Source organism: Ammospiza nelsoni, chromosome 10 (genome assembly GCF_027579445.1).
Source record: "Ammospiza nelsoni isolate bAmmNel1 chromosome 10, bAmmNel1.pri, whole genome shotgun sequence".
In the NCBI taxonomy this organism is placed as follows: Eukaryota; Metazoa; Chordata; class Aves; order Passeriformes; family Passerellidae; genus Ammospiza; species Ammospiza nelsoni.
Genome location: NC_080642.1, coordinates 19,618,766 through 19,645,289, shown reverse-complemented (window position 1 = coordinate 19,645,289; position 26,524 = coordinate 19,618,766). Strand labels below are relative to the sequence as shown.

Genomic DNA, 26,524 nt, shown 5'->3' with positions numbered 1-26,524 from the left:
AATAAAAGAATGGTGGGGGGAACATACCAAAATCAAACATGGCCACTGACAGGGATTAGTCCAGGAGCTGCCTTAGTGCTGTCTTCCCACCAGTGTGGCTGACCCAGCTCTTGTCCCAGCTGAGTCCAAGGGAGCAGGGAGGGAACACTAAAATGTGCCCATCCTGGACAGGGCACAGTCCCCTGGAACTGACTCATCATGTCCTTTGTCTGGCAGTCAAACACACACTATAGACACTGCCAGTGTGTGTGACACTGGTGACAGAGAATCCCAAATAAATCAGCAAAAGAAAACCTTTACACTTCAGTGGGAGGTTCCCTAAGCCAAGGCAGGGGGTTGCAACGAGAAGATCTTTAAAGTCCCTTGCAACCCAAACTTTTCCATGATTCTGTGGCAAGTTCTCTTCTTCAAAGACATCCAGTTATTTATCTCTGTGGTAAGGTCCAAAACCATCATGTTCAAAAGCTTTCAGTTACTTTTGCCAGCACATTTTAGTGGCAGGAACTATGGTGATATTAAAAGAAACAATGGGTATTTTAGTTTGGAAAGGGATAAACTAAATTACTTCCATGAGATAAAGGGAGCTGAGCTGAGCAAAGGGAAAGATTGAATGAGCCTTCCTTTCCAAAACACATGTGCTATATTGGCCCAAAAAATCTAAATCAGACTCTGTTTTACCTGCACGATGATGAATTAGAACCCTCTGATTTGAGAGAGGTGAACTGAAATTAGAGCAAAACTTTCCTGCACCTCAGCTCCAGTGAGAGCACTGAAAGCAGCACCAGCCTGACTGTTCAGTGACTGTATCTTCACACAGACACCCTGGTTATGAGAAGTTTTACTTTCCAACTACCTGGGAAATTTCCTACCACTTTTTAATATTGTCAAAATAAACATGTGCCAGTCTCCCCTATTTGCAAAAATGTTTAAGATTATACAAAGCTTTGCAGTATTTATTTAATATCTTTTACTTATGTATATACACAATTATCATATTTATTTTAGGAAGTTCTGCTGCTGACAATCCAGCCCTCCTATTCTCTACAGAAAACAATAGGACAAGAGAGCCAAGAAACACACTGAGCATAAACTCAGCTTGTTTCTACTGCTTGTTTCTCACCAACTGGAAAGGATCAACATGCAACAGCCTCATTTGGCATCTCAGCATTCTACAGCGAGAAAGTTACTTACAAATTACTTTCTCCCAGTTACACCAGCCATATATCCATGGTCATTTCATGTTTATGTGCATAGGAAGACCAAGGGACTACCTATTTCAAGCAACATTTTCAGGGTTTGGCCAACAGCAGCTCCATCTGATCTGCCTTTACAAAGAGCCCAGAGGCAAACTTCAGAACCCAAAGGCCAGCAAGGGACTGGTTTGCTTGCAGTGCAATAGGGGACATTGAATCCCAGAATGGGTCAGGATGGAAAAGCCCAAGAGCCACCTGGTCCCACCTCCCTGCTCCAGCAGGGCCATCCCAGAGCACAGGGCACAGCACTCCAGGCTGGAATACCTATAGTGATGGAGACCCCTCACCCTCTCTGGGCTGCCTGTTCCCAACCTCCCTGAGTAAAAGCAACACCAACTGAGAACACATCCAGGATTCCTCTGTCTCTTACTGCATTTGACCCATTAAAACAGATTCTTGTCCTTTTCTGCAGATCTTCAGCAGCTGAAGGCATCAAGCCCCATCAGGTTCAACACAACATTCAGTGCTAAGAGGCTGCTCAGTTACAAAGTTCCCCTGAGACACAACCATCGAGAAGCCAGGAGGAAAGGGAGACAGAAGAAAGACACACCAGGATTCACAAGCAGAAATGTTTTTAGAAAGGAGCTTCAAACTGTAAGATGCAAGACCTGCAATCTCCTGCAGGGAAATCCCTGGCTATGAAACATGAATTATTTCAAAGGATACAAACTGCAACTATTAAAGCAGCACATCTTTGAATAAAATAATTATTCAGTAAACTCTTTTAATCCACACAGATGAATGTGTAACATCTCTCCATCTGTATCTAACACCAGGGAAGGAACCAACAAACACTTATTTCACTGGATCCTCACCAGTGACATCCTTGTACAATGGTCCATTTCACCTAAAAGGTCCAACAGCATTGATCACAGGAGTATTGATCACAGGAGTATTGATCACAGGAGTATTGATCACAGGAGTATTCCAGCTGCAGTTTATAGACTGGAGATTTTTGGTAAAGATCTAAGTGGACAGAAATTGAACCTCAAACTGTTGGGAAGCTCTACAATAGAGCTACAGAAATGGGAATGAAATGGCACATGGCGTTTTGTGTTTTACTGACCAGTGTGGCACCATGACTCAGCAGTGAATTCTTGGATGGGAAGGCTTTCCTATTGGATGATGAAAACCATTTTCATTTAGCATTTATAAGACAGGGCTGTTCTGCCACCAAACAATGTGGCAGGGTACTTGTGGTGCCACTGTCACCCCAACAATGTCACTGTACATATGATATAAGAGTTAATGAATCCTTGTAAACAACACAGTGACAGTCCCCTGAAATTCTGCCAATACACAAAAATGTGTATTATTAGGTATTTTGGACTATACATTTAAGAAGCAATTCTTTATAGACATTTTTTATACACTTTCTCATTATGTTCCATCAAATCTGAAGTGTTGTGAGTATGAAAAGATTAAAGAACTCTTGGAAAGTTCCAAGAGGGCTTCATTAATGTGTTTTTAAGAAAATTGTTCATTCTACTCTACAATTTTGCTAAAATATCCAACTTGTAAAATAATTTTGGCATGTTGATCAGAGAAGAACCTAGAAAGAGCTAAGGGATGTGTGGACATAAGTGACTTCCAACTAAATGCAAACGTGATTAGGTGTCAAATGTGAGGCTACATAATTTCACTTTTAGTCAGTACTGGTATCTAAGTAACAAAGGCTCTTTCTAGCAACCCTAGTGAGATTGAGTCTACACTCATTAGCTACAGTTAAAACAATGAGATTAACAAATGCATTAAAATGTTGTCTGCTAACAAAGTAGCTCCAGGCAATTTAGGACAAATACCTCTATATCATATATATTGTAACAAAGTTATTGTCCATACAAACAGAATTCAGAAAGAATTAACAGTTATACCTCCCTGCTTGGATTCAAATACTTAATTTCTTCATATTCCTTTTTAACACAAAATTTGTAAAGACCTATTCTTAAAACACTTATTTTTAATTGAGGGTTGCTATGCTATTCCCCAAGTCAGAGCATTGAAATGCTTCTATCCACCCAAATAACTTGAATTCAAGCTCTATAAGCTAGAATTGCTTCTTTTACAACTCTCATTTTTAGGAAGCATTTTGGACTGGAGAACATTCAGCCTTGCTCCTGGCTCAGCCACCACAAACAGCCAGAAGGAAAGAAGGAATAAGGCATGAGAGGCTGACCCAGATTCCTGCCTTAGGAACTGTGGATCACTGAGCTGTGGTGGAGCACGTGCACACTTGGCAGTGCAGGCTCATTGCTCATTAAACACCTGGTTATTAATCACTCTAAGATATCCTGATCCTCTCAGGTGTGCCTCCTCCCTTTACCAAGCCTGGCCAATACCAGGTGATGTCAGGTTTTTCATCCCAAACCTGCCCAGGAAGCAGGAATGCCTTTCACTCATCATTCTTAAAGACTGAGACTTCTCAAACTGATTCCTCACTCTCTCTACAGGACAGTCTCATCCTGCTGCAGTGCCTTCACTCTCCAAACTCCTGTAAGGACAGGACTCCCAGCAGGGAATGCACCTCCTCCTGCAAGGCCAGCACTGCAGCCACAGACAACAAGCTCCCACTGGAATTGTATCTGGGTCCCACTGAGGATGGAAAATAGAATCACAACTGAGAACATCTGTCAGGAAATATGCAGAATGCTTTCAGGGGCTGGAAACACTTCTGCCATTCCTTTGTTATCAATAAGGTATCAGGAGTTGAAGTAACAGGAACTTGGTCAAACTGGATTTGCTTTAGTGCTTCCATCTACTCAGCAAGCCAAAACACACCCAGCTATGGTGAACTGGCTGGTTTGCATGCACAATAATCATGGAATTTAAAGAAGTCTGAACATATGTCTGCACCTCAACAGATCTCTCCCCCTGAACTCCATGTCATTCCTCATTTCCAAGTGCAGCACAGTCACTACATGGGTCTCAGCACCAAAGCCTGCATGCTGCCTGTGCAGGAAGCCTCCATTAACAAGGATTCCTCTGGCACAGCAGGTCTGGCTATAATTTGGTGTCACAGCTCAGCATCAGACCCTAAAAACCTGCTCTTTCTGAGAGCTCAGTGTTCATCCAGCTCAATGGATGGATCTGCACATTTTCTCAGTATAAACCCAAAGTTTCTACAGGAAACTGCCCAAATGTTTCCAACTCTGAAGAACTATTTTATCCTTGGAACTGAACAGAATTAATCACACAAAACTGGCAGCAGTTTATCCTTCAGGCTTCTGTCCATAAGAAAAGGCTCAAGAGGAAAGGTGCAGTTCTGACACCCAGCACTCCTGCTGGGAGAAATATTCCCATTACTGTGGGTGATGTGCACCTGTTACAAACAGAAAGGAATGTTTTAAGCTGCACTCTTTAAAGCACTTGTATATCCTGGATTTTAACAGAGAGGTCTTCTGAAACCTCTAGAATAACTGCAACACTCTTGCAGATGTTAAGCTAACTCCCAACACCTTGTCTTGGAAACAGTCCTGCCTAAGGTTAGAGAGAGCATCCTCTCTGCAGTCAAATCATGAAAAATTCTGGGAAAGTTTCCATGTTACACACAACTCAAGATCCAACTTTCCAGAAGCTTTCTCCAGAACTGCTGGCCTGGAATGAAAAGCCATTGACAAACTTGGTCTCCTACCTTTCAAAACAGGACCTGAAAAGGGCAGAACTTGAGAGACCTTCAAGTGCTGCAGCTGCACAGAGATGGTGACAGTCTCCTGGAGCTGCTGGGACTAGAAACAAAGAGGGAGCAGGGTGGCTAAATGGGAACTTGGAATTCTTCTTCTTGTTCTCACTGTTGGAATGTCTACCATGAAGTGTTCATTAGGCCCATAATTACTCCTTTAATTGCAAAGCCAATGTCTCAATTGCTGCCTTGTGAAACACAGCTTGCAGCAGTGTGGGCTGGGTTGTACCTTCCAAGAGATCAGAAAAGCATCTTATCAAAGGATCTGTATTCAGCTCTTTTCAAAGCATGGCTTTGGGTATTCCCACAAGAGAAGGGAAAAAAAGGATTTGCAGAAATAGGACTTTAAGTATAATCATAAAATACTTAACTTTGAGGTGTCTAACTGGAATGGGAAATGGGAAAATGGGTTTTACAGGTGAACTAAGGAGCAAGAACCCCTCACTAAATGATCATTTCCTGTAGTTATGGTTAATTCCAGGACATCCCATTTGCCTGAAGAAGGACTGGGGGAACAGTTGATGTCATTGCAGTGCAGCTGAGAAAGCAAAGCATGAAACACCAAATCCAGGCCTCAGGCATATTGTTCCCATGGCAGTGGTTATTTCCATGCTAATGCTGGTTCCTTCCCATTTCTGTCCATTTTTCTACCCCTTCCTCTCCCTTCAACACATCAAACCCTCCAAACAGGAAGCAATTAAAAGTCCCTATTGAGCACTGATGCCCAGGAAGAGATATGGATTGTTAATGGAGTCATCTTAAACTCCTCTCTGGATGCTGAGGGCAGGAAGCAGATGCCTCTGCACTTATCAACTCTTAGAGGCTGATTTGGGGGAATCTGGGAGCATGGAGTGAAGTCAAAGAAAGACACAAAGAGGAAGAAGCCCTTGGATCACTCTGGAGAGGTGCCTTTGGTGTTCACACATACAATATGCATTGAGATTTTCCATGCTAAACAATCACCAAACACCTGGAAAAAAGGCAGTGAACAGTGGAGGACAAAGCTGGCTGATTGTCTATACACACTAAATGCAAGCTGACTTGCTGAGATGGACTAACTGGCAGATGAAATTCAGAACAGGTGTATGGTAAGATTGAGTCCATAGAAAATAACAAGTTCCCTACCTGTGTCTGGAATGAAAATGTAAAAATTCATTGGAAAAATGAATAGAGAACAAAACAGTTATTGCAGCAGTGCATAACAAAGAGACAAAAGATAATGAAGAAAATCTGTTGACTATTAACAGTCAAACTGTAGAGAAAGTAAGACATGAGAGGCCAGCTGTGCCCTTCTCTGTAAGCATCAAGACTTCCTCAGCAAGCAACAGCTCCCAGTGAGTGGGACCAGAGTGGTTCTCATTGTGGGTGCCCAGTTACCCTGAGAAGCTGGAGCTGCCCTGTGACCTCCCCCAGACTGAGGCAATGCTCCATTTTCCAAGCAGGAAGAGACTGCTGGACCACTACAGCTTTCATTCCATGGCTCACCTTACACCAGGACAAGGGAAGCTGCTGAACTCTCCTTGCCCCTCCTTCCCAATAAGAGGCAGTGCCTGGGTTTGGGCAAACCCCAGAGACAGCGGTGCCTTCAGAGAGGGCTCTGCCCAGTCACCAACAGCCCTGCTGGCACATCTCCAGGACAAACTCAGGACTACAGCAAGTGGAGAGGCACATTTTCTTATCCTCCTGTCACTTAAATGCAATTCACACATATGCCAACTAAGAGCAGGAACATTTTAAAGGTGAAGCTCTTCCACTGGAAGTACAAACTCAGAGCAAGCCCTCTCCAACTGGAGAGGGAGGACAGTGCTGGATAAAACTAACTTTCAGAAAGTAACTGTTGCCAGTTTAGCTCTGATAACAGGTCCTCTAAATACCATTTAGAGACAGTTTTTCCTCCTTAAGATTGCACCCAAGTCTGGACATGTAGGTATTCTCTTCATCAGTGGGCTACCCTGGTGACCAGCTGATATCGAACCAGCCATAAATGTTAGAGATGCCAAATGCCTTAAAGGCAGGTGAGAAGTGCTAATGCTGTTGGCTCAATCAAGGCCTTATTACTACTCCAGACAACAAGATTTTTCACTCCCACCCTCTCCATAGCCTTTAAAAAGACATAATAATCTGCTTACAACTTACTGTGTACAGCAGATCCTCTGGAGTTACAGGGCTGATGAAAATGGTGCGGAGACATCGCAGGCAAGCTTCAATAAACTTCAAATCTGGCGAGAGCAATCCTGTAAATATGGGCACATCAAGCATTCAGTGTCAGTATCTTTGTTCATTTCAGTACTTTAGCAACATTTACTGACACAGATCCATTATGGGAGGAGTACCTTGCAATAAGGCTGGGATAATATGGCAGTCTAGGAGGGATTTGACATTGTTCTCTGTCCCCATGGCAAGGCTGCCCAGGACCACTGCACATTCTGTTCTCAGCTCCGTGCTTGAGGCCTCTTGCTGGAGTAAATACAGCAACCTGCAAACACAAGCATTTTTAGAGGAAAATTCATATGGAAGAGAAAATTTCAGTCTAAAAGAAAATAATCTGAATCTTGCTATGTAAAGAGGATGAAAACCTTAATAGAAAGATGAAGACTGAGTAAAAGAGTAGAGTAACACTTCATTCACAACCTTCTCACACTGTGTGTTCCTACACAACTTTTGCTTGGTGTAAAAAAAACCAAGTAAAAAATCAATTGCTACAATCTCTTTCTTAAAAAGGTATGTCACAGTACTGACATCCAGGATGGGCCTTTCAGGATAACAGGGAGATCCCAAATTTCAGTTAAAGGAAATGAGTTTGCAGTTTGAGGCTGATGGGAAAGAGAACCTTAACACCATTGTGGGGATGGTTATCTGTGGCAGTGATTTCTTCTGGGTCACAACTGCAAAGTAACTCCATCACCAAGCACAAGCATGGGGTGGGCTGAGAGTAATCTGAGTTTAGAACACTGAGAAATGATGACATAAACAAAGCAAGCCCAGGAAAGTTGTATGTGCAGAAAGGCAGCTGTATTGGAGCTAAACAGGATCACTGCAAGCCTAAAGCACATCTTGCCAATAGTGTCATTTGGGTCCCAATCAATCTGGATTCTTTCTACAGTATCAAGAAGCAAAATACATCATCAGTGGTATGCAAAATCATCACTAAGGAAAAACAGCACTCCCTCAATCCAGTGGAATCAGATAACTTTGCACTACTATTACTTCTTTACAGACACATGATTTTTTTTTCTCTGTCCTCTAGACCAGGTAATGACAAGAAACAAAAGCTTCTGTGGTGATGTACAAACACACTGAGAGATCCTGGCTAAAATTCATCCTGGAAAAGAAGAGAATATTGAGCTCCTGTGTGGAAAGCACAATCTCATCTACTGTTCTAACCCTGGCTGACTCCTCTGCTGTATGTGTTGGTAAATATTGATCTAATTACTAATTAAAACATGACAGTAGCAATAACCTTTTTTAAAATAACTTTCAATAACCTAGAGGCCAATTTAGAAATTCAGCAATGCAAGAGTATTTCCTTCCATTTTCACTAGAAAGTCATGCAGACTTGCTCTGTGTCTTCCCTGTACAGACCACACCAATGGCCTTCTCTCATTATCAAGGTCTTGAACAAATAACCTGTTGTTTGTATGCAGAAATGTTCAGTCACAGAACCACAGAATCATTCAAGCTGGAAAAGTCCTCTCAGATCATCAAGTCCAACCATTAACCCAGCACTGCCAAGGCCACCACTGCCCCATGTCCCCAGATGCCACATCCACACAACTTTTAAATCCCTGAAGGGATGGGGACTCCACCACCAGTGCCCCAGGCAGCTGTGCCAGGGCCGGGCAAGCTCTTCCAGGAGGAATTTTCCCAACCTGAACCTTCCTGGCACAGCTCGAGGCTGTTCCCTCTCCTCCTGTCCCTGTTCCCTGGGAGCACCCCCAGCTGTCCCCTCCTGTCAGGAGTTGTGCAGAGCCACAAGGTCCCCCCTGAGCCTCCTTTGCTCCAGGCTGAGCCCCTTCCCAGCTCCCTCAGCCTCTCTGGTGCTCCAGCCCCTTCCCCAGCTCCATTCCCTTCCCTGGACATGCTCCAACCCCTCAATATCATGTCCTAAAAAGACTTTTTTCCCTAAAAGGATTTTTAAAAAATTCAAAAGCACATTAAATTCTGAAGGCTTTTCTCTTCCAAGGAAAGTAATTGCTATTTTCTTTCCCATTAACACCCCACAAGTGGGACAAATGTTACAGTTCTGCTTCTCTTAAAGAGCAAAAATTAAGCACATCAACTACAATCTCAAGTCTAACATGCTTAAAATAGAAAGCCTTACCTAAAGTTTATAATTAGTGAAGATCAAAATTTAAGTTCCCATTTTGCATACAATAAGTTTCTGAAATACTAATAATATCCTTTTCTACATCTTTAAAATAAGTCTGAGGTTCAGATCAGGTGTTCCACAGAGCTAGACACGTATATTGTAATATTTTCTATTTCTGTCTTTAAAAGACAGAACTGACACCAAGTAACACCGAAAATTAGGTACTCCCATGACAAACTATAAAATTACCAAAAGTTTAAAGTGAGGAGAATCCATATAGTCACTAAAGATAGAAATTCATTAATAAAGTACTGTCAAGCATTAAAGACAAAGATTCACATCCTTCTGTTGTCCAGGGGAACATCCTGGACTGGTTTGTTGTTTCCAGGCTCTAGCCAAGACAAATTCAGCAAAGATGTAATGCATTCCTCCTATACATAAACATCATCAGGATAAAAAAGAAGAAAAATGGCATTTATATGCAGGGGACAGAAGGGAAGATTATAATTTGGATTTTGGAAACTGTAAAACAAGATTAAGGTATTTTTTCATAGTTCACAAGTCCTAAGAACACAGTGTCCCTGCATAACCTGGATCCCTGCTCTGCAGCCTTGTCCCTTATCAGCCAGCCTCTGGATTCCAAAGCAGCAGAAAGACTGGAACAAGGCTGTGCTAGAACCACCACAACACACTTTTGTGTGCTTCAGGGGAAAACAAAAGCACAAATACACAGAAAAGGTTCTCTAAAGGTACTAATCTTCTTGTTGGCACTCTTCAGCCTGTGGTCCTGCAGTAAAGCTCATTACAACAAACAGGAAATTAAATAAATAAACCTGATGAAAGGATCTTACAACATCTTCACAAGCATTTTCCACTGGTTTAAAATGCAGTATTTACATTTAGATTAGTATTTTTAGATTAGATATTTCGATTTAGATTAGTATTTTTTTCAAACTTCTATAAGGCTTCTTCAGAAAATTTCCACTTACATTTATATAAAATACAACTTCTGCCCTTCTAAGGGCAATTAAATGATTAAAGCTTTTTTCCTCAGGTGTCAGGAATGATATCCAGGAAATGAGGAAGGACAGGAAATCCATCCAGAGGGACACTCCAATGGACTCCATGAACAACCATGCCAAGAAACAGAAATGGGGTCAGCTGAGGCATGATCACACCTGGGAAAACCATGGATTATTTTAAAGTAGAAAACTTGCAAAGGAAGCAGCTGCTGAACAAAAGAGAACTCCAGTGGCTTAGCAAGGAAGAGACTCGGCTCAGCTTCCTCTTTCCCTTGATGATGACATTGGGTGTGATGCACCAGAGTTCCACACCATAACACACATGTGCATGGTTTAAACCTCCCAATCCAGTCTGAGCACCAACCTCACAGTTACAAAGAACAGAAATGCCCTTTTTCACATTGCAGCCCACTCACAAGTTGTCACAAAAATGTCTCAAGTTCCTGAAACACCTGGCAAGGAGATGAGACTCAGCACTTCCTCAAACCCCACAGGCAGGCACGTGGAGGAAGAGCCCAGGATAACAGTGAGTGCTATGAAGCCTAAGACATCTTTTATCAAAGTATATTAATAACTAAGAGCTTTAATTGAGTCATGCTTAGCTGAACATTCATCACCAGCCTCTTGCAAAGGAGATGAATACACTATTTGTGGGATTACTGTATCTTATTCTACCTTGGGAGATGCTTGTACTCCAGTCCATTGCAAGAAGGCCCAAAAGCTCTCCCCTGGAAAAGCCTGTGATGAACACACAGATGAAAGCACTGCTGAGGTGAGTTACCCCTGCTGCCTGACAGAACATGGAATAAAAAGTCACTGCATGCATAGAGGTGACCTCTGAACATGCTGCAAGTCCCAGTGAGAGTCAGCTCCAAATAGTGAATGGAATTAATGGATTGAAAATAGCTCAAACAAGGCAGGAACACCAACTTTTTTTTCAATCTCTTCTTTTTAGTGCTAAAAAGCACTACTTTTCAGACATAACAAGAAGCAATCCCTTTCCACAGAACTTCCCAAAGACAGAACAAGCATAATTTTAAAATCCTTCAGAATAATTTCTGTATAATATCTAAAGTGACAAACTAAATAGCTTTAGATTCTTGCACAAATACACTCAAAAATGAGTGATTTTTATGACTGCTTGTCACAGAAATTTATCCTGGAGTGAATGCCAGTTTCTCCTCTGGAACCAATGGCAATTCCAAATCTCCAGAGGCTGGATCCAAGAGACCTGGGCTAACTCTACTCCCTAAAAAGCCCTACAAAGCAAAGATAACTCTTTCTGAAATATTTCCCACAGAGCACAGTTTTTTAAAAGAGCCAAGTTGAGCAGTATGCAGTGTATAAGTAGGGAAGCTGGCTGCACAGAGAGCTTTTCCCTTGGGAGTAAAAGAGTCTCAGCTTGCAGCTCTAGTAATTTATCCTAATGCTCAGACATCCTCACTAACATTAATATTCCATGAGCTGTTCTATATACACCACAAAACCTGCAGCCAGTCTGACCCTTCATGTAACTAAATCCAACTTTGGAGAGTTCCAATATCTACTGAGCTGCAAGAGGTATGGATTTGCAAACTCCACATTTTTCATGACTCCAATCAAATTCTCCCTCCCCTTCCTCTTTAATGATGCTTCACTTGGAAACAGCCCTGGCTCCTCCCCTGGAGCCCTGTTTACAGCAGGAATAGTCCCCCAGCATTCCATGGGTTCCTGTCCTGGTTCCTACCCTGGTGTCTCAGCTCCCTCAAGGTGTTCACACATCCCCTCCCTTCCAAGTGAAGGCCACTGAGGTGGCTGCAGCACAGCCTCTCCTCTTGGTTACCAGATCCAAACCCTCCATCCCAGTGCACCACCACTGTCAGACCTCCAGTCTGAGCTGAACTTATTCCAGTGTTTCCCTCTAAGCCCATTCCATGACCCACTCAGCAAAAGAAACACATCCTTTCTTTGCAGCCATTTATACCAGAATAGGAACACACAGCCCCTGGAAGCAAACAGAGATAAATTCACACCAACAGCACTCACTTTTTAACTTCCACAGTGAATTACACTGGTTCAGTTTAAGACTGTTTTTGAGACTATAAAAGCCTTTTGTTCCACAAAAAGTGTGTTAAGAGGCATCACACAAACCAACATCTTCACCTGGTCTTGCTTCAACCATCTTATCACTTTGCTCAAGACTGATGCCTTATTCCTATGTTCACCATTGGACTGTTCATTCCATTGACTTTGACAAAACACATTCAAACTTCATTCTAAATCTTCCAGAAATTCCTGTCTGATTTACAATATCAGCCAGCTTATGACCACCATGTGAACAATTACTGTTCATTAAGACAAACTAAGTGTAAAATGTTTTTGTCTGAGGATATCAAGTGACCTTATACCAAAAATCAAGCTGGTTTTACTTCCCATTCACCTGCAGTTTGAAATTCTCCATTGCATATAAAAAGATTACACTACAGTCTCACTGAGTTTGGTATCACCAGCCAATATCCTGCATCAGCACATGAAAGAGAACACCAAGAACCAATTTTTGAGTGATTTTGTACAGATTTGACTCTTCCAGCTCCTTAAGAAGAAGTAACACGAGGTATCACAAAGCTACCTTCCACATGATATTTTTAAACTTGAAACTTAAAATTCTAATGAAAACACACAAAAGAAAAGGTGGCATTGGAAATACATCTTGTATTAACATCCTTCTTTTTGCTATCAGAACAGGCACTTCAGAGATATGGGGCTCTATAGCTTCTAAACAACAGCTCTCACACAATTCTGCTGACTGCGAATGTTTGCCTTGACTCACCTGTACTCCACAGCTGTGTTAGAAGAATACCTTGCTCCAGTTATACACATCATCCTTGTGGAGAGAGTTATTCCTCATTAAGAGACATGTAATAATGCAATCAGGTCCTGACTCCTGACTTGATTTGAAGAAAAGCAAAGAACAAGCACAGGAGAGCATCTGCTCCCCACTCTTTCACCACCCTGGAGCAAAGCAAGGCAGGTGAAGCTCCTTCCCCTAAGGCAGCAAACCACACCTGGTCAGATCCCTGCCCTGAGGGGTGCATGGCAGAAAATCCCAATGCAAACTCCACAAAAACCAAAACAAGGCATCAGGAAACAATTGTGTCCTGACCTCTTAAGGACATCCAAGAAATTTGGACTAAACACTCCCTAATGTGCATGACAGACCTCACAGTACTGAGTCCAAGTGCAGGGAGTTCCTGGAAGCAGGCTGGGAACAGGCCAGGGACAAGGAAGGTCCGAGAGGATGTTCAGACCTGATAGCAGCACATTACTGACAGCCCAGCACAGGCCAGCCCTCAGCTCCTGCAGGCCCCAGGGCAACCAGCTGGGCACAGAGGAACACTGGAGGCAGGAGGAGCTCTGACACATCCTCAGGCCTTGCTCTGAGGCAGGATCAAACATGGAACCATATGAAGTGGCTGTCCTGGTCAATTTTCTAGCTCCCATGATGGAGATCCACAGCACTGCCACCCCAGCAGCCCCTCAGCATTGCAAGGCACATTTCTCCACTGCTGTAGGGCAAGTCCTGCTCTCTCCATTCTCTGCTCATCTGTCTTGTTTTTAACTCCACAGAACAAGACCTGCTTTTTGTGAGCCAGTTTTGTGTGATGATTGAGCTGAGGCAGGTCTCAGTGCAAACACAACACAAGAAGTGGAGGCAGGACATGGTCAGAAGCACCAAGGGTGGTTCTGTGAGAGGAGCTCTGTTACACCAACCTGGCACTTCACCTGCACTGCCAGGGCCAGAGCCACCTAAAGATTTCCTTTCTCATCTTTTTTACCAGGTTACACAGTTACCAAAGCAGCAATCTTTTATTCTTTTGGCAAACTCTAAAAGAACACTGCCTGAAGGAATTTGATTATGTTTAACAATAAATTGAAAAATAAACTGTCATCTTGGTGTGTTTACAGGCCTAGAAACAATTTAAAATCCCAATAAATTCTTACTAATTTTCACTTCCATAGGCAACCTAACAGTCTGCTGTGCAAAACTCAAAATTCAAGTGATGGAATGGAAGAGTCCTTCAGCTGTTCTACATGGCCTTTAAAATGTACTCCAAAGAAATTTTAAAAATTTAAAAACTCAACAGTTAAACAGAATCATTGATAAATGCCAGGGAAAGATTAAAATTAGCTACACAAAATTCTTTGAGGGCACCTACCTAGAGAAAGCTTTGGGAAGAAGTGCACTACCACCTTACAATGCCAAATAATTGACTTTATGTGATAGGGGAACAATCAGCTGGAAGTTAGAAAATCATTTTCAGTAAGTGACAAGAATGATTTAGTGATTCTGTTAAAGGCCCTGGGTGGTTGGAACTAAGATTTGATTTAAAAACTGTATTAATTTTGGAGCAAAGGAATAACTGAAGCTCTTAATGAAGTGGATTGGACTTTAAATGCTGAACTCTCAGCAATAATTAGATCAGCAGTAACTTCATTCAGGTATGGGTTTTTGTCAAAATCACACACAGAAGAACTTCAACAGCTAACTACAACAAACAGGAAGACAGAGCTCTGATCTGCTCACTGGAATTTAACATTGCTTTCCCTATGCTCTGCCATCCCCACAGGAAAGAAGGAAGGGAATGATCCCAGGACTGAAAGGCCCTGCTGGTCCTTTCAATGACAAACCAGCAATGCTGCATCCCTCTGGGTACAAAGAGCTGCTCCTCAGACCTGGAACACTGACTGATCAGGAATTCCTCCTGCTCATTTCACTCAAGGGTCTCCTTTTCCAATTCCACCTCTGTGAGCCATTTACAGTTCAGAGGGTCGGGAGCCAGCAGCACTACAGACTGCTACTGCATGAACAGCACTTAGCTCAGAAGCCCTGTTAAGATGACTTAGAAAAGAACAATTTATATTTGAACTGATGATTCCATCATTTCCCTGAGATTTAGGCTGTAAGAGGAACTGATAGAAAGCATTAAATATTAAACTTGGACTCCAGGGAGGACTCTGATGTGGTGATAGACACACAAACTGCAGGATTTGTTCTTATAAAACTGCTCAGTAAAGGGGCATACCAACAATTACTGTGGATTTCTTGGTCTCTGCTAGCAATAATGTGGGGCAGAAAGAAAAAAAAGCTGAAGGACCGGACAAGTAGGAAACTGTTTTTGCCAATGCTGTTGTGTCTTAGCTTTAAGTTGCTCTGCCACTTAAAGAACTTGGCCTTAAAATAACTTTTGCCCTCTAAACTTTAAAAATTCTATTTTCTAGGAATACTACTAAAATGCAAGAATTTCAAAAAGTAACATTTCTGCAGCATTGTCAGGGGCCCAAGGCCAGCATTCCATGAGAATGGAAATTCTATGATTCTGGGAAGAGATACAGAAAATCACTTCTTGGGAAACAAAATCCACACACAAGCTGGCTATTTCCATTCTGAACATCCAGGGCCAAGTCTGTGCACACATCTGGACAGTTTTAACACCTCCAAGTTTTAAATTCCAGACATGGCAACTCTGCAAGCTTTCTTTAATCAACTTTGTTTTCTCTAGCACCCTCTTCAGAATAAGCAGTGCAGAGATGACCACAGATCAGACTGAACTTTAAAGGGCCCCAAAAAAATTCATTTAAGGTATTGATACATGTCCCTTTCCAAAGATGACACCACTGAAGAGCCAGCTCACAGACTCTGGAGGTCACTGGCCCAGAAATGACATGGATCCACCATTCTTCCACAGCAATTGCTTCCTTTGTAGGAAGATCCTCACAGGACTTTGCATTTCTTTGCAGTATTTTAAAATAATAGGGTTATTTCATATATTCCAGTAGTATTTGGCCTGATTTCAAACAAAAGATACTTCTAGACTTGTTTCCAAACCCCATATGAGTCTGTTCTAATATTTGAAGATACTGTATTCTTTTCCACTGAGTGACAGGTCTGAAGGGGTTCCTTGGGTCTAAAGAGTATTTTCTGAAAGCCTGAGAGAGGAATATTTGGGTAAGGAGAGAGAAGCAAGAAATGAGTAAAAAACAAGCTGAATGACAGGACAAAGCTGCAGTAGAATTCTAACAATTCCCATTAGAGAAGAGAATCAACTTCCTGTGGGAGCCTGAAACTGAACTCTGTGAAAAGAAAATTGTTCCTAAAGACTTAAACCAAAGAATGTCATGTTGGTTATTCCTCTCCTCACTGAGGGAGAGGCTTAGCTTTGCAGACTGGAATTCCCCAGCCCCCTGCACTCCACCAGCTTCACTGATTAGAAACCACATCAAAAGAGCCAAAGGATTCCCACCTCCTTGACAGAGAACACCAGAGGAGTTCTCTAATCCAAACAGTCTATAATCTACTCAAGTCTGTCTGCAACACCTTGAGGAAATTGTAAAGCCGTCAGAAAGGCACTTGGGGGTAGATGATGTCAGGTTACAGCCAGGGAGGATCACTCTCAGTGTATTTCAGCTAGTCCTCCAGTCTGAAGAGCCTTTTCTGAGGATCACTGAAGGAACTTCCAGTCATTTGAGAATAACTTGTCCTGAAGAGAGGACAAGTGTGATAGCTCACTTTTTAACATTCCCCAGGGCCAGTCATTTCTCTGCAGTTGTAGATTAACTGTATAATTTACCTGGGAAGCCAGAAGGCATTAACAACAATCAAGAAAAAAAGCACTTTTCAATTTTCCTTACTGGGCACAAAAGCAGCAACAAAATGCAGGACAACTGAGGGAATAGAAGTCCTACAAAATGTAAGAACAGGAAGATTCTAGATTGGGAAAGTGAATCAGCAGGACTTGCAAAAACTCCTCAAGACCTGTTGCTGATAGAAATTCCTTAAATTTCTCATAATCTTCAACAAATGCCCATTTTCATCTTCTCACCTCCTGTGAAGTCTTCTCTTCACCTGTTTGTATGTGGTCAAAAGGGAAGATAATCCAGCAGGTTTGGTACAGGGGTGGCCCCTCTGCTAATCCCTAGAGAATTTCAAGGGCCAGCCTTGGCACAAACTCAGTGTCAGTGAGAAGATACTCTCTGCAAATAAAAAGCATTTCTGACAAGGCAATAGCAGCTCAGGCAGAATAGTTTTGGACCTGGCTGCCATTTAAGCAAAAAGATACAGGTGGGTGCCACACTGCCAGCACAAGGACTGCAGTGCTCAAGGTTTTCATTCTCCACTGCTGCAAACTGAGGCTGGAAGAAAGCTGGAGGAGAAGAGGGATGAAATGAAAGCTGTAGTGAGCAGTCTAGGAGCTAAAGTCACCTGTTCAATTTGTACTAGTGGAATCAGGGTCCAGAAAATGTTAACATCAGCTGAAGCAGCAAGGTACAATAAAGTATGATCAAAGGGTTTTAATTCTCTGCAGCAAGTGGAGCAGACAAGCAAATTATCTCAGATGTTTTTCAATATTTTAAATTAAATCTTAAACATAACCTTACACATTTTCAGTTATGAACTCACAGGCAGTTGGCTGAAGAACAGGATTAAGATACAACCACTTTCATCCATCATTAATATCAATGTCAAAAAAATAGATTTTATTCCTGAGCTGATAAAGTTCAATAAAAACACCAAGACTACTTTAGAGAATTCTATGAAATTCTAAATGAAAAGCATTACTCAACAGCCTGTTCTGTAATACATGAGTTTAACAGATATTTCAAGTCTCTCTCAGTTACATTAAAGAAAGTATTCAGTCAACTACAATCAAAGTTAAAACAAAAAAGTGCCTGTGATCGAAGGATCATTATTCCAGACCTGTTGTGAATCAGTGAAAAGGAGAGTAGCAAAGGACATACCTTGGAACTGCTCCCAAAACAATCAAGTTGGCTTTTTGTTTGTTGTTTCCAATTACAGCATTTTTCATATCTCTGTAAATCCAGAAAGAAAAACAAACCCTGGTAAATTATGCTGAGGTACTGAGGGCTTATCTATAGAATTTACTATTTCCATGAGGCTTATCAAGCAGTTTTCCACATGTCCATGCTGCAGCTACAGACTGGGCAGTGCTTCAGGGCACAGTTCCCTCAGCCCACAGGAAAATACCCCAGAGCTCTGAGATTCCACTACATCCCAACTCCTGCAAGTAAGCAAAAACCCAAACTATCTCACATGCACACCATACACCAAGAAGTCTTATTACTGACAAAAACTAGATATACTGGTTCTTTGTGCCCACATTGTCACTAGACTTCTAAAACAATTTCAAAACCCCACTACTGGTTGGGAAGTCAAATATTGGGAATATTGGGAATTGGGAAAGTATTAACTGAATAGTCTACTGGGTGCAGGGAAAGGCAAGCTATGAAAAAGGAACAAGGATCCATCAGCAGTCTCCAGAGACCAGGCTTTACTCTCTTCACCCCAGGCTTCCTTTCATGTATTTCAGCAGGACACCTAAACATCTGTGCATCAAAATCTCAGGGATTAAATGGAAACCAGAGTATTTTCCCACCTGAGAGTCACTGCAAGGTTATACACATGACAGGCATTCATACCAGAGAGGTACCAGAACATGGGAAGCACTTTGGGAAGTGGACACTGGTTGCACACACTAAGAATTCCTATGAAAACATGTGATTTGTAATCTTGTTCAGAAAATTGCTACTGCATCCTAAAAACCACCAACACCTGCTCTTCCTTCTCTTCAAATGAGCACATTGAGCATACATGAACATCCAGAGAATCTGAAAGCAAGCTTGCAGCTTAGAACTGGTTTCTGAAAATCAAGATGATTCAATTCTAGGAAGCTTTCTAGCTGTTGGGGCCTTTAAGAGCACAGAATAAAGAGAGATCAACTTCAGGTAATTCTTTACCACCAAAAAACCAAACCAAAACTGATAAGCTAATCACTACACATATAATTTATTCAAACAATTTGGGAGTGTTAGTAGTTGCTTGAAGTGAGCACATTTTCTTGCCTTTCTATCTCTCCCAGCTGCTATCTGCAATTTTTAAGGAACATAGAGCAGCCCTGTCCTGTGAGATCTGCCCTGGCCAGCAGGAACAATATTCATTCCTTTGGTGTGCACTGAAAAATCAGATTTCACAAGCAGCAGTCCCAAGAGCCCCAAGTTTAACAACTCCCTCCACTACAGTTGTCAAAGACTTCTTAGCCAAGGCAGGCAACTCCTTACTGGCACAAACAGGACCTCCATAAAGCTCAATTAGCAGAAGGTAATTGCCTGTTCTGCCTGAATTTCTCCACATGCATGCACAAGAGTACTTGAGGAATTCCAGGCTAGCTCCAAGTCTAGCTGCGATCTCAGAGCTCCTGCATGGGATCGTCACTAAAAGCAGCTCAGCTGCAGCTCTGTGCACACCTGAACCCAGCAGAGTCAGGAACCCCCTGCAAGGAGCCAGCACTGAACAGCAACTCCCAGCCCAGCATCAGAGGAAATGCTGCACCTTCCCGTTGTGTCCCCCTAAGGTGGGTAACTTCACACCATCAGGCAGGAGGGAGAGGAGAAAGAGCAAGGTCAGGAGACAGGCTAAGCTGGAAACCCCTGAAAATTCCACAAATGGAGTTGAAGTTGTCACTAAAATCAGAATCAGTACTTCAGTGGTTTCTATGCTGAACCCTTCACATTAAAGATAATTTTTAAAAGTTTGTGAAATGCAAGAGTCAGTCCAAACAGTGGCAGAAGCAAGGGTCAGATGTCTCAGAGGAATAATGGAAACTGCACCAACAGATGTGTCAAGTTCAGGCACCAAAGTGCTCAGGCCACCCCAAGACTTCAGAAGAAGCTGCCTCTCCCTGCTGCCCTGAGGCACCAGAGCCATCAAAAACTGCACCCTACCCACAACCTGCAAAGGCATCTCAGGCAGCTAAAGGGGAGGCACCAACCAAGCACTCTGGAAATTACCAAACAGATTTTGGTGATGCTTTAATACTCTGTGCTTGTGATTTTACATTGTATTTTGTGTAAAAAAATCCAAAATAACAAACAAAACTGAAAACAACACTAACGAACTTTTGTGACCCCTGCTCCAACCCCCAACAGAATGGTTTGTTAACCTTATAATCATTTAAATAGTATTTCCTATTAGAATTTCATTCAGAGACCCTTTCACAAGTGGCAGGAGCATGGCCAAGTTCCACAACACTCAAGTGGAGAGGGTAAGAGAGGGCACAGTCCTGATCTGTAAATTATTCAGATTAATTTCTCCATCCTACTTTCATAAAGTTCCTCAGAAAACCTATGTCAGACAGGTAAGAAATGGCACAAACTTGAGATTTCTGACAGATCCAACACATGTACATTTGACCAACTTCAACTTGCAGGCAAGTCAAAAACCCTGAGACTGAAAACATGACCAGAACCTGTCAGACAGTGCTCAAAGGTCCCCATGTCTGGGTGCACTCCCAAGCTCCTGCCACACTTCTCTCTTCCAAGTGCCCCCTACAGAAGTGACCTATTCAATACATAGGAAGCTGTGGATATGGAAAGCAGAACACCCTTAAAATGCCACATTCAAATGCTGCATAGTAGTAGACTTTTTTGAGTACTATGAAAAATAATTATGTAATTGCATATGATATTTTATAGAGATTTTCCTGATCAGGAAGCTGGTTCCCTAAGAAGCAAGGAACTACCATATGCTGTCCTGGACTACCAGGTCCTTGGTGAATCACAAACCTTGGAAAAACTGAGGGCAACTCCCTCATTTGAGAACATTACCTCCAACAAGTTCAAGCTTGCCTGATTTCAGATCCAAGACATCATGAGATACATCCAAGGAAAAAAGGCAGCAAAGATCACTATCTTGTACAAAAAAGGAGGCAACAAAGAAACCTCAGAAACTGAGTCCAAAACTAACCCCCAGTTTATTTCCAAATGTCAGGCACCCTGTTCCCATTTCCTCTGTGCAGGAGGGAAAAGGGAACAGCAGTAACAGCGCAGTTACAGGGAGATGAGAACTCCAGAAGTACAAAACAGCCCTGGCGACTCCAGGCCTGACCTGTGACAGGACCATGATCCAGAGGGAGATCCAGCCTTTCCAACTCCCAGCTCAGGGTATGAGCCAGCTGCCAGCAGCCTCCCAAGAAAAACTCAGAGCTGACACCTGCACCCACAACACCTCAGCACCAGTGAGTGTCTCAGCTAGAACAGCCACTCTGTGGAGAGTCCAAAGACAAACCTGGAGCTCCATAAAGCAGAGCCCTTAAGATGCATTTGATGTTGGCTAGGTTTTTGATTTGGGCTTTTATCTATCCTGTATATTAAATCTTAGTTTAGATTCAAACTAAATTCCAAATCATTTAACAAAATGACCTTCATTACAATCAATTTAATGCATAGACTTAAAATCTGATATTTATGCTGACATGTATTATAGTGCAATAAAGTAATTTACATGGAAAAAAACCTGCAAGAAGGAATAACACAGGCTGCCAACAATAAAATACTGCAGAGCTCCTAGCTAAGTGCTTGGGAATATTGCATCCTGAAGTGCTAAACCAGCTTTTTCAATCTATTATTGCTTCTTAAAGAAATAAAAATATCGTTTCATCAGTTGAACCTGTAATCATTCAGCTTTAAGTTATGAAACAACCTAGAGACTGGAAAAGCAGCAAGACTGATTTTCTTCCTACAACTTCAGAAAATCAGTTGGGTGATGTTTATCAGCTATAACAATGTTTCAGAACATTGCAACCCAAAAGCAATCAGTTATTAATTAGCTATAAATAAAATGCAGTGTATGCTAGTATACGAACACAGCATGAGTGTTTAAAAATATTTTAGGAGTACATTAAACTAAAAAAAAAAATCTAATTTCCATCTAAATACAGCTTGACAAGATTTACAAGAAGAACTAATTTGCCAACTGTGCATGAAGTTCTGGTTTTATTTTGATATTTAATGTGTAATTGTTTAAAGGCACCAGATATAGCCACTTCAGACAAGCAAGAAGTGACATTAAATATAACAGTCTGCAAGTAAAATATGGTCTTTCAGTTTCAATGATTCCTAACCAATATTATTAAATGTCTACATCCTGAGAAAATGAGCAGTCAATGAAAATTACTATTGCAGAAGGAAGCTGAGGAGCTGACCTTTACCCTACACAGAAGTTACTGAAGTTCAACATCTCAATGAAGTCAGTTCTAAGTTTGGGACTCCTTCCACAGAATAAAACCCCAGTGAAAGACAACAGTGAGCTCAGGTCCCAACTGAGAAAGAAGAGACTTTCACAGCACCCCCAGTGAGCCCCCATACCTGCATCTCTCCTGCAAAAGAAATCCTGAGAAAGCAGCCTGGATACAAGGACATGGTGACAATTTGGCTCTACCTCCTTTTTTAAACTATAGTAAATCAAGTACAAACAGAATAAATTATAAAATTCTGTTAGGAAGCCCTGGAGCTTTCCTACATCACCTTCCATCAAAGCAACACAAAAGATCTTGAAACGAGCCAGAGTGACTGGAGGAAGCAGCCACAGGAACTCCTCAGAAGAAGAGGAAATAAACAGCCTGCATGACATTTCCTCATCTTATGGCTTTTGAAAACAGCAGAGAGCCACATCTCAGGGCTTCCTGACAGAGGAGGGTATCAAACACGAGCTGAACAATCACAGAAGGAAAAGCAGCCCTTGGCACCTCCAGCCAATGCTTTCACTTTTACTATAAAATAGTTCCAAGAGATTCTGAGCCAGTTATGCAGCCAGACAAAGCTCCCAACACAAAGCACTGTCAGGGCTGGAGTTTCATCTAGCAGGGGCTGTCCAAAGTCACAACAACAGAGTGACACAAAGCAGCATTCCCAAAGGCCTCAAAAACTCAAAATGCAACTTTTTAAAAAGCTGAGGTACTGCAGCTGATACAGGGACACAGCTCAGAGAAAAACCAGCTGCCCCAAGTGCAGGAGAGTTTCTCAGTTTCAGGATCATATGAGCAAATGGCACCTGTGCTGGCTGGACTACAGCCACAAGCTCACTGTGGACAAGCTAAGTTTGGATAATTATGCTTCCTACAGCTTTTGTCTCCTCCTCCTCCTCCCTTTTCTCCACTCTCCCATTTTTACAGATGGATGGAAAGCAACATCAAGATTTAATGACCAGTTTTTGAGTGTTAAAATACACCCATCACTATTTGTCACAGAATTCATTTTTAAAATGGATATTACTTTGGCTTGAAGCTGTTTTCTATTCCTTTAGTAAGTAGAGACCAACATGACTGCTGGTCCAACCAAGTGAATAAAATTTGACAAACTCCTGTCAATTCAAGCAAACCCCAGAAGTCCTAAATCAACTTATTTTTAAGGTTAACCATCAAGTCAGGAAGCAAAGTTTCAAGATTTCTAATCCCATTCAAAAATAGCAGTTGATAAAACAATAAAGATGATTTTACAGGAAATAGCAAAGCAGCAGAGCAAGACAGTGTTACTCAACTCCTTTGAATTTTAACACTTAGAAACTGTGACACCATCAACATACAGTGCAAACTAAACAAACAACGTTTAGACAAAATCCCCTCAATCCATGGTTGTTCTCAATATTAATTCTGTACTCTCAGTGCATAAAATCAAAATGCTGTAGAAAAATAGCACCTGGCTATAATTACAGCACTGCAGAACTGTAGAATTTAACACACATAAAGCTAAAAGTGATCATTTACTCCAACTCCCCCATATCTCGAAGCCATTGAAAATGCTTGAGCTCTTATCTCAAGTATCCTCTCTGCAGAGGCAAATTACTGTGTCAGGAGTTTCCTGACAAAGAAAGTTTACCAAACAGAAAGAGAAGTGTTTGAGTGGCCCATACCTGTAGTTAGAGATCTTGATAGCTTACTCCTACCCTGAATTTATCCTGCTTTCCAGTGCTCCTCTTGCTGTGTGTGACAGACTGAAGAAACCTCCCATACCAAACCTTCACTTCCACATAGGAATTTACATCATTCAATTCACCTGCTGCCCTTCTGATCAAGCTTAACAAGGTCAGCTCTCCATGCCTCTGGCTACAGTTTCAACTCAAGTTCCTTTCCAGTCTCTGCCTGGACTGACAAAAGGGAGAGGGTGCTTTTCCCTCCTCTCCCAAGCAGGTTTTATTGCCTCATCCTTTGCACTGAGTCTGGATATGGTGCTACAAGTTGCATGAGATCGGTAATGGAGAAACATTTTGCCTCACTCAGTCTTAACAACAATGTAACCCAAATTTAAAGTGTTTGAAGTTAGTGGTAGATGGGAGTTCAGCTAACTTCTATTATGTAACCAGTATAAGCTAAAAAACCAAACCAACAAAACCACAAGAACCATAACTGGAGAGAGCTCTGCATTATCAGCATTTCAATTTCAGCATCAATCTCTGCTATTTAACCACACTAGGTCCAAAAGAATTATTCCAACAGAGGTGTGGGCAAAACAGCTGCAGCTCAGCAGAACTCTCACAAATCCTCACTCAGAAAATCCCTGCTCTGTGATGCCAGATCAGCAAAACACTTCTTTCACAACTGTCCCAAAACAGCCAAACCACGTGAAAAGAGCAGCTCCACCACTGCTGCTTCACATGAATAACCCAAAATATCAAATACAAGTAACTGTGGTACCTTTTTTTTAATGTCTCTATCTTCCCCCAAGGATATTTCACTTCCCAGTATGAAGGACTGCCTTCAGCATTTAGCAGTGCATCCCACAGCTTAAGCAAAAACTGAATGAAAATTCATTAAAACGAGAGGTATCTGTAACACTACATTTTTACTGCATTATTCTCCATTCACTGTCCCTTTATTTAAAGTTACTTTTGCCCACTGTCCCATTTTAAACCCACCACTCTCTATCTACAGAACATTGCCCACCACAAGTGATTCACATGGAGAAGATTTGAGTTTCATTCAGGACAGGAAAATAGCTTAAAGTGGCCTTGCAGCATGTGTTTGGCTGCTCTAAATGAGAGCCTGGAATATTGTTTGGCACTGTCCACTGCACCTTAGGCCAACAAGCACTGAAGGACCACCAAACCCTATTAATTTAACATAGCTACTACTCATTAGATTATCATAATCTGAAGTCTCTCTGTCATGAAGCAAAACCTCTGATTTTTATCTCCTAATAGCTATCAGAGCTAAGATGATGCACTGGCCTAGTCAAGCCTAAATTCCCTTTTTCAAATGGTGTTACTCAGTTCTCATTAGAACAGAAATCCTCTAATATCTCTATGCCCATAGACTCTCTCATTCTGGAGTTTCTGGACATTTCAGATAATTCCTGTTTGAAGTATATTTTAGCAAGTAATTCTATGAGCTAGCCTTCCTGCCATAATCCCCCAAGAAAAATATCTCAAGAGTTGACATTATCAGTTCAGAGCACAGCACAAACACAGCACACATACTACAGTCAGCTGAATCATCTGGTACATAAATTAACTGGAAAACAGGGTTCTGTCCCTTGCATGTTACTAGAAATATCATCCCTTTATGTTAGCATAAAAGTTCCATATTGCAAATGGAAAATGAGCTTCTTTTGGAAAGCTACTAAATTCCAATTTTTAATACTGATTCCAATCAGTGCAAACTGGCAGCTCAGAACCAGAAACTCCAACACTAAGTATGAAGAATCACAACCTCAGCAGCACTGTTGGCTCTCTGGCACATATCCCTTGGGCCCAACCTCCAAGTTCAGTCTTTACAACACCCCCAAAGAACAGAATTATTTCTCCCCCAGCTGTCTGCTGCTTGCACCCTCCCTTGCAGGCAGCCACTGCCTTTGTGCACCAGATTAATCAGGGGAAGGTAAGCTCTGAATGGCCATGTAATGTTCAGCTGTGCTCAGCCTGAGCTCTGTTACTGAGCCCCACCTCAGCACCCCTGTGAGCCCATCCTCCCCAGCTCCATCACAGTCTGACAGAGGCTGTTCCTCCTCCCTCCTCTGACTCTGAGCCTCAAGCCATCACAGCAACTGTATCACCATGCTGAGGGCTGTATCAACACAGGGGTTTTGGAGAAAAGTGGCTTCACAGCCATCTCAAAAGTAGCAGTGAAATGGAGTCAATAACCATCACACTCTCATGGGCTCAGAGCAGTAAATGCAAAGCCTGAAATATTAAACAACCCTGTGAAGCTGAAGATTGTTGGCCAAATATCAGATACACCTGAAGTTTAACCCACCTCCAAATATTACACCAGGAGCTGCATACAGAACAACTTACTTGCCAAAAACAAGCTATTCTGCATATGCACCTTTTCCTGCATTATAAAAAATGCAAAAGTGAGAGTACCTTTTCTCTGGCAGGAACACATTTGCATTGAAATGCATCTCCCTCTCTTCCCTCTGTGTACACCATCCTTCC

General features: G+C 42.0%; 1 protein-coding gene across 7 annotated transcripts in view; it reads right to left on the bottom strand.

Annotated features, from left to right (window-relative positions):
- ARMC8 (armadillo repeat containing 8) overlaps positions 1–26,524 on the bottom strand; it is a 61,045-nt gene that overhangs the window by 27,794 nt on the left and 6,727 nt on the right. For 4 of the 7 annotated variants that reach the window (XM_059478943.1, XM_059478946.1, XM_059478949.1 and 1 more), the window contains 3 exons: positions 18,040–18,111; positions 7,266–7,408; positions 7,069–7,166 (listed from right to left, as the gene is read on the bottom strand). In XM_059478943.1, coding sequence (XP_059334926.1) covers positions 7,069–7,166; positions 7,266–7,408; positions 18,040–18,111 — 313 coding nt within the window. Of the gene's footprint in view, positions 1–7,068; positions 7,167–7,265; positions 7,409–10,230; positions 10,336–18,039; positions 18,112–26,524 lie in introns of those variants that run through there. The other 3 variants (XM_059478947.1, XM_059478948.1, XM_059478950.1) reach the window with 2 other exon arrangements.